This window comes from Solanum tuberosum, unplaced genomic scaffold (assembly GCF_000226075.1).
Source record: "Solanum tuberosum cultivar DM 1-3 516 R44 unplaced genomic scaffold, SolTub_3.0 scf00371, whole genome shotgun sequence".
Classification (NCBI taxonomy): domain Eukaryota; kingdom Viridiplantae; phylum Streptophyta; class Magnoliopsida; order Solanales; family Solanaceae; genus Solanum; species Solanum tuberosum.
In genome coordinates, this window is record NW_006239294.1 from 81,310 (window position 1) to 93,855 (window position 12,546).

The following is a 12,546-nucleotide window of genomic DNA, read 5'->3' on the forward strand; positions in this document are numbered from 1 at the left end:
TTTAGCTCTTTCGTCACAGCATGGTAAAAGAACCACCTGGTTTTATTCATGAATGTATAGGAGTTAACAAAATACTCAATATTTGCTCTCGATATACATGTATTGATTTCTTCAGAATCACCTAAAAGGTCACGTAGTTAAAACTATTTACATGAAAAGAACATATTACAAACACATTAAGAAGCCAAAAATGGCACGAATTCTGGAAAACAAACAGAATGATACATGATTTAGTTGTGGCCTTAGTGTTGTTCGACTATCCTCTTGACCTTGATGTTTGTGAATAAGATGAAGATAGCACCTGCATGAAAATGATTCAAGATGTCACTTAAAAGAGTATTTTTGCACGATGGTCGAAACCCAAAATTTGACATATTTTCACATTAGTAATGTCGAGAGAAATGAGTTCCAGTGATTGGTTGGAGGATGACGATATAAAAGGTATATTATAACGTGCACATTTAGGAAGTAAGGCCAAAGAAGAAACTCTTAACCGTATAATCTTGATTCTCAGTGCAAATTGATTATCTTGTAAATATAAAAGCCAGACATCACAATACCTGATATGTCTTGGGACCCTTCTTTAGTAAATAACCAACACTATTAAGATTATCCACGAATGTGTCGATATCTGGAACCATTAATGCAATCCGATCTGCCAGACTATATATTTCCTGAAAAATAAATACTGTTATAGGGATTTTTCTCGTTCTTACATTTGTACTTATGCCATAAAATATACAATGATGAGAAAGATGGCTTACAGAAATTGAAAAGCAATCCTTTTGCTGCAATTCTGACTGCTTATGCAAGGCACTCAAAAACCGTTTTGCTTCTTTCTGCTGACTCATTCCCCCACTCCGTCCAAAATCCACAAATCCATGCTCGTCAACATACTTATCGTATAATGATTCTTTCATTATTTCCACAACATCCTGATAATTGAGAATACATGGTTTGAGGGCATCGTAATAGAGCAATTTGATGATCAAGATTATAGCACGTCTTGATGATTTTGGAAAGATTGTTAACAAACTGTATTAGAAATGAGCAACTACGGAGAATCAATTTACCAGAGCATCTTGCTCAGTTATCTCTTCTCTTAGATCTACTCTAGCTCGAGCTCCTGCCAACCTTACCAAGCTCTCTAATTGCCTTGCTGTTATCGGTGTACCATCACCGGACGTATTATGATCCCTCAACTTCAAGTAAAACTTCTGCAAGATTTCTGCTGCTGGTTTTGTCATCCTTGCACCAAATGACCAGAAGATAAATAAGCATTTTAAAGAGTAGCAAAAACTTTCAAACACAAGACAAAGCACATTTGACAACCTAGGAAATATATAAGTTCTTGCATAAGCAATGTATTTACGCAGAAGAGGGGCAGGCAATGGAACAAAACCACTGTCTTTCTTAGGGTCAAGTCTCAGCCTTGCAACTAAAGAACCCTGTTTTGTATTCATGTCAATTTCTCTAACATCCAGCGAGGCTGCAAAGAAAAATTATGAGCAATTTGTATAAAAATATTTCCCACTGGGATAATGATTGGCAAAGGGCAAACCTGTACATAACCGTTTTGCGACTGGTGGCTGCTCTACACTTTTTGCATGAAGCTGACAAGGAAAAGCTTTAAATCATGCAATTTTTCACATGAATAAACTCTAAATGATAACCATATAATTGCATCAACTGATAAATTTCAATCAAATTGTATTGCATGAAAGAAAAAGGACCTTTTCCTTGAATAAGCTAAAGAAAATAATGCTAAAAGTACCCTTCGGGGTGGCCCAGTGGTTTGAGCTTGGGACTTCCATGTTGGAGGTCTCAAGTTCGAAACCCCTTGCCAGCGAAAGCAAGGGGTTTGCCTTCTGGGTCGAGCTCGTCGCACCAGGCTTGCCTAGTGCGGGTTACCTCTCCTATAAGCGGGGGTTTTACCCTGTGCGCACCCAAAGGGTAGCGGCTGCGAGTTTCCCTTGTCATCAAAAAAAAAAAAATAATGCTAAAAGTAGTAGGGTAAGTGACAGGATTGTTTTTTGGTCAATGATTGATCACCGAATCTTTTTTTTTTTTTTTTCAATGATTCACCTAATCTACCAAAAATAACTCAAGGATAGCATCAACTAGCTATTTCCATTGAACGAGTGAATTTTGATAGTGTTTCACACTGGTCAAGAAGAAAATGTAAAAGAAATTGATTACATATATCTGATGGTGTTAAAAAAGAATTATTTACTGCAACAAGAATTGTCTCCCTACAGCAAACAAGGATTCGAGGAGCGATGTTGACAGTTGGATATTTCTTACTAAGTTGATCAATTTTCCAACATAAACGAACATTTGCAGAAAGGAGTGAGGACTCTTACTGACATAATATGCTCAGAGAGTCGCTTGTCCAGCACTTCATCAGGTTTATCAAGTAATATGAACACCAAATCAAATCGTGAAAGCAAAGCACCATTCATCTTCAAGTTCTCGTTCACAGTTTTTGCACGGCTGCAAGAATTTTTTCACACATTACCACCACAGATTAATAGCTTTTAAAAGACCAATATGTAATGCAAGTATTCCCATGATCTAAGTTTACATAATTATATGAGTTAGATTCTTCTCCTTTCTTCTTTCTCCTCTTTTTAGTTTCTATCTTCTTTCTTCTGTGAGTTACACATCTAACCACCAGTCTATCCTACAGCTCCTTAAGCCCTGAAGTGAGGCTCAAAACGTGTTGAGCACTTACCCTCGCTTAATGAGTGCTTTAGGGTCGTCATAAAGGTTCTAAGGCATGTTCTCTTCTGAAGAGGCAACATTAAACAATTAATATTTTACTTTATCGTAAAAAAAATTCAAATTCTTTGTTCATCTATTTGTCATTCATGCTTATAATTATTAGTTTTGGACTAAACATATATTTGTATTGTTTTTGCGCTTAAAGCCCCAGAAGACCTTAAAGCTTTTTTGTGCCTTTTGCTTTTGATAACACTGCCAGAGATGTTACTGCTCAATTACATATGTTAAAACATAAGTGTTCGTGTTTGGTAGCTCTCTAATGTAACCTAAGAAATGTATATAAGGAGGATGGCATGACTTGTTGTATGAGGGGATACACCCTCTTCTGTAATGTCCAGCATTATCTAGTGCTTGGCTGCTTTCTTTGCTTACATAACCAAAAAAGTGGATCTAAAGGCATCAATTATCACTCAACCAATCATCCATAACATTCAAATAAAAAATATGTAAGTTTTTCATAATACTTGTAGTGGCCACCAACAGGGTTTGCTGCTGCTAAAACAGATGTTCGCGCTGACAAACTTGCAACAAGTCCTGCCTTTGCAACAGAGACGCACTGTTGTTCCATAGCCTCCAATAAGGCCTAAAGTCATGGAAAAATAATTATGTCCTGATCCTAAGTGTGAAGTACCAGTTGACAGTATAAATCCGTTTAACTAAAAAGACCTGATGTTCAGCAGACATTTTGTCAAACTCGTCAATGCAACATAATCCACGATCGGCAAGAACCATAGCACCTAACCATGCCAAAAAGCAACAAAAACAGTATAATTAAGCATTTTGGGACCAAGATGATCACTATAAGCAATGACTGAAGCGGTAATTTCTCTTAAAACAAATTTCTAAATAGCATAGCTAGACAAATTTACAGGTAATTTGATAGAAACTGATATGAAATGAAATGAAAATGAAACTTTACTGGTCAAATAAAGTGCAAGAATCTTAAACACTGCATTAACCAATAACAATGTCCGTATGGAGTGGACAAATCTCCAGATATAAAGACATAATAATATTTCTCCCTCTTTAGAATTCTCCTAAAATACAAATATTTATAGTAAACATAAATAACTCCTAACATATAGATAGAAACAGTTACTGCTGTAAATAACTGATGTTGCCTGTTGGTAATAACTTCTACACTTTATAACTACTACAGATAATTACTGCTTATTTATTTTATCCTACTTAATACAAAGAAAGTAAGATATATAAACTAATATAGATTATCTCCACATGTTGCTCGTCTATATTTTCTTCTAGAGTAAGTCCTTAAAGGAGCATTCGTATCAATGCATCCTCCCTGAAAAGTCGCCTTGTCCTCAAGGCGAAAAGAAGGAAACTGATCTGCAAGGAGATCATAGTTTTCCCAACTAGCTTCTTCAAGCGGACGGTCAACCCAATGAATGAGCAGTTCCAAAGAAGAAGAACAAGCTTCTTTAACCCATCGATGTGCAAGAATCTTAGTAGGAGATATGGTGAGTTCCCAATCTTCATTAAGAGGAAGAGGGGGCTGGTGGTATAACAGCTTGCTGACCATGAGCTGGACGGAGCAAAGATACATGAAAATCGGATGTACTTGGAGGAAGCAGGAAGCTCCAGTTCATAAGCTACAGGTCCAACACATCGTACAATTTTATATGGTACCAAAAATCGAGGTGACAATTTTTCACACCTGCGATGAGCCAAAAACGTTGACGGTAAGGCTGAACACGTAGAAAGACAGAATCTCCAACTTGAAAGGTAACATCTCGACGATGAGAATTAGCTTGCTGTTTCATTCGAGTTTGAGCCTTTAAAAGGTTATCCTTGAGAATTTTCAGCATGGCATCACGATTCAAAAGTTGTTCTTCAAGTTCAGCAATGCGTGTTTCTCCATGAACATAAGGAGAAATCAATGGAGGGTCCCTACCATAAACAACTTTGAATGGGGTAGTTTCTGTGGATGAGTGGAAACCCGTGTTAAAAGAAAACTCTGCCCATGGTAGACACTGACTCCATGTACGAGGCTGCTCCATAACAAAGCATCGTAAATACGATTCCAAGCATCTGTTAACTACCTCTGTTTGTCCATCAGATTGTGGGTGATAAGAGGTACTCATTCTTAGCCTTGTTTGGCTAAGTCGAAAAAGCTCCTACCAAAAAGCACTGAGAAAGATAACATCCCGATCAGATAGAATTGATCGAGGAATGCCATGAAGACGCACAATTTCTCTGCAAAAAACCTTAGCAACAATCTTGGCAGTAAATGGATGAGAAAGTGGGATGAAATGAGAATACTTGCTGAGACGATCTACGACGACCAAAATTATATCAAAACCACCAGATTTGGGAAGTCCTACAATGAAGTCAAGTGAGACATCTTCCCAAATTCTTTCAGGTATAGGCAAGGGTTGAAGAAGTCCAGCAGGTGCTAGAGCTTGGTATTTGGCTTGTTGACAAACCAAACAGTTCTGAACAAAGATCTTAACATCATGCTTCATCCTTGGCCAGAAAAAGTTGGAGGAAAGGCGCTTCAAGGTTTTTAAATATCCTCCATGCCCGGCAGTAGGTGTATCATGAGACTCTGAGAGAAGCTTTTGTCGAATAGAAGATTGATCCGGAACGACCAACCTTTCCTTGAAATAAAGTTTCTGATCCACAAGATGAAAATCTGGTTGTAAGAAAGGATCATGGTGAATAGCTTGAATAATCTCACGAGTATATGTATCTGCTTGGAGAGCATTTTGCCAATTGGAAAAATCCATCGGCACAGGAATAGCAAGAGCCAGAAATTCAGCATTTAATGGCCTCCTTGAAAGAGAATCAGCTCCCAAGTTGTCTTTCCCAGCTTTATAAACAATTGTGAAGTCGAAGGGAAGCAATTTCATTAATAATCTTTGCTGCTCATTAGTAGTAATACGCTGAGAAAGGAGATACTTGAGGCTGCAATGATCTGTTCGGACATAAAAATGATGGCCCAGGAGGTAGTGTTTCCATTTCTGCAAAGCTAAAACAAGAGCAAGCAATTCGCGGTCATAAGTAGACTTCAAACGACTCGAAAAAGAAAGTCCCTTACTAAAATAAGCAATAGGATGGTCATCCTGAAGAAGAATAGCCCCTATTCCTTCTGAAGAAGCATCACATTCCACCAAAAATGGTTGAGTGAAATCTAGAAGTTGTAGTACCGAAACAATTGTTAGAGCTTGCTTTAGAAGTTGGAAAGCATTCTCTGCTGAGTTCGACCATTGAAAAGCATTTTTCTTGGTAAGTTCAGTGAGTGGTCGAGCCATCATTCCATAACCCTTCACAAATCTGCGATAATAACCTGTTAACCCAAGAAATCCACGTAACTCCTTCACATTAATTGGTACTGGCCACTCCAAGACAGCTTGAACTTTATCCCGATCAACACCAACCCCTTTTTCTGAAATCACATGACCCAGAAAAGAAATGTGGACTTGCCCAAATGAGCATTTAGAAGTTTTGGCATAGTAACAATTGTCTCTCAGAAGTTGGAGAGCAAGTTCCAAGTGACTGATATGTTGCTCAAAGGTCTGACTGTATACCAAGATGTCATCAAAGAATACAAGAATGAATTTGCGCAGATGTGGTCTGAACAAATCATTCATAGCACATTGGAACATCGAAGGAGCATTAGTGAGACAAAGGGCATAACAGTAAACTCATAATGTCCAGAGTGAGTACGAAAAGCAGTTTTATGAATGTCGGCTGGATCGACACGTATCTGGTGGTAACCAGAACGCAAATCAATCTTCGAAAAAATAGTTGCTCCATGCAATTCGTCCAGAAGCTCATCAATATTTGGAATAGGGTACTTATCTGGAATAGTGATTTGGTTGAGACCTCTATAATCAATGCACATACGCCATGTATTGTCTTTTTTCTTGACGAGAAGGACAGGGCTAGCAAATGGACTGGTACTTGACCTTATAAAACCCTTTTGGAGTACTTCACAAACTTGTTTTTCAATTTCTGATTTTTGGAAATACGGATAACGATACGGACGGATGTTGGGTGGTCTTGAGTTAGGAATCAAAGGGATAGAATGAATGTGTTGACGAAAAGGTGGTAGGGCATTGGGTTCTTCAAAAATTGATTCAAACTTATGAAGCACGCTTTGAATAGCAATAGGTAGAGAATTACCTGAAGTATCAGCCTCCTTGGAGAAATACTGAAAAGCAACTGGTGCATTTGATTCTTGTGGAACCCCTTGAAGTTTATATCGCTTCCCATTTAAATTAAAAATCAAAAACATCTCATTCCAATTTGCTTGAACTGTATTTAAAGAAGCAAGCCACTTAATTCCAAGCACCAAATCTGCTCCTCCAACAGAGAAAGGATAAAAATCTTGATCAATAGTTAATCTAGGGAATTTTACAACAAGATTTTGGCACAAACGGTTGCAACGTATGATATCTCCATTGCCAATCTGAACTCCAAAATAGGGCACAACTTGAGCAGGTAACTGTAATTCTTCAACAATTTTTTCCGAGATAAAATTGTGGGATGACCCACTATCAACCAGAAGCAGCACCTTGCGTCCATTTAAGGTCCCTTGAAGTTTCATTGTTGTGCCTGTTGTGTTACCTAGAAATGCGTGAAATGAAATTTCCACAAGGTCATTTGTACCTGCATCATCATCAATAATGTCACTTGTACATTTGTTCTCCAGATTCACCACTTTCAATGTTGTCATTTGCCTCCATAAGAGTGAGAGATCCTGTCTTGCAACGGTGACCTGGTGCAAATTTTTCATTACACCTAAACAGAGTCCTTTGGCTATGCGATTCTGCTTCTCTATCTCCCAAGCACGATTCGGAGAAGGACGAGGAGGCATCTGTGCAAAATTCGGATTGGTTCGTGATACGTGTTGGTTGCCTACTAATTGGTAAGAAACATCACGTGCAGAACCAGTTTGGATTGTGTTGGATCGTGACAGATTTGACCATTGAGACTTATTCCCACGATTAGAACTAACTTTTTGCTCAAATTCCATTGCAAGGCTCATGGCTTTATAAACAGTTCTAGGCTTATGAATTCTCACATCTGATTTGAGTTCTTCTTTAAGCCCATTCATGAAAACCCCCAAGAGACAGTGATCTGGCCAGTCTGTGACTCTAGATGAACGTTTTGCAAATTCTTGACGGTACTCCTGTATTGAACCAGTTTGGCGGATGCTACACAAATGCTCGTTCGGATTTTGAAACTCTGCAGGCCCATAAATTTCTTGCAATGCTTTAACAAGTTCTTCCCAATAGAGCAAAGTCTGTTCACGATTGATCCAAGAGAAAAGATCAAGCGCATCACCTTCCAGATACATAGCAGCAATGTCAACTTTGTGTTCATCTAGAGTTTGATAGTAGCAGAAATATTTTTCTGCCTTCAAAATCCAACCCCTAGGGTCTCCTCCTTCAAATCTGGGAAAGTCCATCTTCGTGTATGGCCTCCGGGGAGGATTTCTTGGCCACCTTGTATTATCGATGTCTTCTTCCTCTTCTTGCCAAACATTTGCACTTTTTCCTCTGTTACGAGTTCGATAACTGGTTTCCTCTTGTTGGATGTGACTGGTCTGGACTTTCAGTGAAGCAACATCTGCTGCCAATGAATCAATTGTGTTTAATTTTGATGCAATAGCAGATAGTTGTTGCGCAAGGGTTTCAACATTGGGAACGTCTTCTTGTGGTTGCGAAGTAGAAGATCTAGTATTAACCATATTGGATCAGTCTGCTCTGATACCAAAATGATAGAAACTGATATGAAATGAAATGAAAATGAAACTTTACTGGTCAAATAAAGTGCAAGAATCTTAAACACCGCATTAACTAATAACAATGTCTGTATGGAGTGGACAAATCTCCAGATATAAAGACATAATAATATTTTTCCCTTTTCAGAATTCTCCTAAAATACAAATATTTGTAGTAAACATAAATAACTCCTAACAGATAGATAGAAACAGTTACTGTTGTAAATAACTGCTGGTAATAACTTCTACTTTATAACTACTCCTTTTCAGAATTCTCCTAAAATACAAATATTTATAGTAAACATAAATAACTCCTAACAGATAGATAGAAACAGTTATTGCTATAAATAACTGCTGGTAATAACTTCTACTTTATAACTACTATAGATAATTACTGCTTATATATTTTATCCTACTTAATACAAAGAAAGTAAGACAGATAAACTAAGATAGATTATCTCCACATGCTGCTCGCCTATATTTTCTTCTAGAGTAAGTCCTTAAAGGAATATTCGTATCATAATTCCTGATTTTTCCTCAATCCGGAAGGTGAGAAAGGACACTATCAACCATACAAAGTAGTAACCAATATAATAGCACCTGTTTGATTACAAGGAACTATACTAAGTTCAACTTCTTTTTACTAGACACACCCTCCCTCAGGAAATAAATAAATAAATAAGGATTCTCATAAAACAGTGATACCCCAAATATTCATTTTAGTTACCCTATGTTTTCTCTTTAAAAATACATTGCTTTAAATATAACCTTCTGCAAAAAGATACAATTGATTGGTGGATTTCCAAATCATAGTATTCCCACACTAAAAGAAAAAGAGACCATTACCTGCTTCAAACGCATAGTCACCGGTCAAAGGATCCTTGACAACAGCAACAGTAAGGCCAGCATTAGTTGTTGCATTACCACAAATATATATGCCACGGGGAGAAATGGAAGCTGCCGCTTGAAGTAGTTGACTTTTACCCAATCCAGGATCACCTAATAACGTAGAAACCAGCTCTAATCAAGTTAGCTTGTACAATTATGTGACATATTCAGATAAACGGATAAACTTGACTTCTTAATAGATATTTTAGCTTGAGAAAAATGCTAACTTATAAGCTAAAGCGCTTTCCCGAATTTATTTCCAGCAGGACCAAAAGAAGACAAGGTAGATAGCCACATACCGACAATTATTATGTGGATATCTCCTCTCACAGGAACCTTATTCTGATCCATGGAATGCTTCCGTACACCACCAAATAAAGCTAATGTAATTCCCGCTACACAAAGAAAAGGAACAAAGAAAAAGAGGAAAGAGGATCAAGTTATCTATGTACCTGTAGCATGACCACTTAAAACAGCTCATGGAAACAAAACAAATTCCACCAAACACAATGTAAACATAACAAAGGAAGAAATGTGATAGTGCTTCAATTGTATGTGTGTCTTTTTTCCATGAATCACATACCAATAATTAACATATGAAAAAGTGTGGCAAGAGTTTCAAGATACATAAACAACCTAAGCAAACACTTAAGAAGTGGGAAAGGAAAAAAAAAGATGACAACAAGTAAGTAAACAAAGAAAGTAAAGGGTACAAAAATCAGGTATCTTTGCATGCCTAACTAGAGAGTAATTCCGAAGAAGGGAAAGACCCTCAGATATGAATCACTCCATTATATTGACAATTTGAGTTGATCGCAGTATGATGGCAGTTGGCCAAGCAGGGCCATTTCATCTACTGGTTTAGGACATACCAAAAAGATCCCAAATAACATGGTACAACCCTTTTTTTAATGAAGTGATTGTGTTAAAAGGCATCAAGAAGATACAGGTACACATGTGAATCTAGTTGATATCTATTTTACAGTAAAGGCACACATCACCAAATGAAATGGGATTCAAACTGGAAGGCATTAATCCTGTGTCCACATTCAAACAGTCCTAACCCGGAGGCTTACTCTATGCTGCGAAAGTGACATATAAAGAAAAGCCAAACATATAACAAGAGGATTGGATACAAAGACCTCAACTCATCTTCTAAGACTCTCCATTTGATATATGTCCTAAAGCAAGCAGGTTAGCTCTTGTTCATCACCATGCAGCAGGGACAAATCAATAATTTAAGGAATGATAGCTTACTGAAAAATAATGATAAAACTCATCCCAATGATTATTTATACCTTTAACAAGCTCGTGACCGTAGATCGAGGGGCAAACAGATTGAAGTATTTGTCGAAAGACATCAGAACCATGTTCTTCAGAAAACTTAACAATAAACTCCAAATCCTTTGGAGAGAATGAGTATAAATCAAATAGCTCTGTAGCTTTAGCATTAGGGTTATCTTGTGAACCCTCAGGTGTTGACTGAGACTTCGAGTTTGTAATAGAAACTACTTCTAGGTACAAATAATAAAGTCCTTGATTCTTGCCTTTTGACTTTCCTGCATTTACCAAGGTTCGCATACAGTTAACATCTGACATATATAACCAAAATTGAAGTATATAGCAGCAAATCAAATGCATAATTTTTTTCCCATCTGCAACATTATCAATGTCGCTGGCCTATATTTTTCCGAAGTGCAACAGCAAGATTGGTATAATGACTTTTCTCTCCCAGAAATCAATTCAGGCAAAGGCAATATAGCTGTGATTTCTGACTGAAAGTAGGGTACCAAAACATAACTAATTCGAATATCATTTATTACAAGGCACTCTATCAATATATCATTTTGAATGAACGAAAGTTCCATTGTGTTATATGCAACCAAATCATGGAGGACTCATAAGTTGATCTACTTAATATGCATTCTTAATGGACAAGTATATTATGACATTAAACCTTCTTTTCCTAAATAATAGCTCATTTGACAAGAAGGATAGCTGGAGACTCTGTATGGTCACTGGATCAACATTAGCTTAAAAGGTTTAGATGTCATCCATCCAAGACTCGGAGCAAACACAGAGAAGAAGCATTCATACTTATTGTATTATTAGAAATTTCAGACAATGCATTATCATTTGTTGCTCACCGCTCTGTGCAGAAAGCAGTGGTACTTAATAACTGTGAGAAATATATGGGAAAAAATAATATTAAATTGTGTATCTAAATAGTTACATTGAGACCCTATTTATAGACACTACATTGGAATCCTTTTCCAACTAGGATTCCTATTCTTATTCCTATTCCTATTCCTATTCTCAGTAGGAAATACTTATTTCTATTCTAACACTCCCCCTCAAGTTGGTGCATACAAATCATATGTACCTAGCTTGTTACAGATGTAATTAATACGAGGACATGTGAGGGACTTGGTGAAGATATCTGCAAGCTGATCATTTGACTTCACAAATTTCGTAACAATATCTCCCGAGAGTATCTTTTCTCTGACAAAGTGACAGTCAATCTCAATGTGCTTAGTCCTTTCATGAAACACTGGATTTGATGCGATATGAAGAGCCGCTTGATTATCACACACAAGTTCCATCTGATCAATTTTGCCAAATTTTAGTTCTCCCAGCAACTGTTTGATCCAAACTAGCTCACAAGTTGCTGTCGCCATTGCTCGATATTCTGATTCTGCACTAGATCGAGCAACCACATTCTGTTTCTTACTCTTCCACGACACCAAATTACCTCCTACTAAAACACAATATCCGGATGTCGAACGTCTGTCAGAGGGTGATCCTGCCCAATCAGCGTCTGTATATCCAATGATATGCTCATGGCCTTGATCCTCAAAGAGTAGTCCTTTACCGGGAGCTGACTTTATATATCGCAGAATACGAACAACTGCTTCCCAATGACTATCACAAGGGGAAGTCATAAACTGACTTACAACACTCACAGGAAAAGAGATGTCAGGTCTAGTCACTGTGAGATAATTCAACTTTCCAACAAGCCGTCTATACCTTTCAGGATTACTAACCATGTTAAATTAGGTCTTAGGCCTAACTCACACCCCAAAAGCTAGCTCAAAGGGAGGAGGATTGCCCAAGCCTTATAAGGA

The 12,546-nt window shown here is 37.5% G+C and overlaps 1 protein-coding gene across 1 annotated transcript in view; it reads right to left on the reverse strand.

Annotated features, from left to right (window-relative positions):
• Positions 1-24: 24 nt before the first annotated feature.
• Positions 25-12,546, reverse strand: part of LOC102581695 (probable DNA helicase MCM8) — a 17,217-nt gene continuing 4,695 nt past the window's right edge. The window contains exons 6-17 of the mRNA XM_006361713.2: positions 10,720-10,980; positions 9,721-9,816; positions 9,380-9,532; positions 3,451-3,521; positions 3,249-3,367; positions 2,364-2,493; positions 1,562-1,613; positions 1,333-1,489; positions 1,074-1,248; positions 765-935; positions 561-674; positions 25-301 (exon numbers count right to left, since the gene is read on the reverse strand). Of these exons, the coding sequence (XP_006361775.1) occupies positions 257-301; positions 561-674; positions 765-935; positions 1,074-1,248; positions 1,333-1,489; positions 1,562-1,613; positions 2,364-2,493; positions 3,249-3,367; positions 3,451-3,521; positions 9,380-9,532; positions 9,721-9,816; positions 10,720-10,980 (1,544 nt within the window). The 3' untranslated portion in view covers positions 25-256. The remainder of the gene's footprint in view (positions 302-560; positions 675-764; positions 936-1,073; positions 1,249-1,332; positions 1,490-1,561; positions 1,614-2,363; positions 2,494-3,248; positions 3,368-3,450; positions 3,522-9,379; positions 9,533-9,720; positions 9,817-10,719; positions 10,981-12,546) is intronic.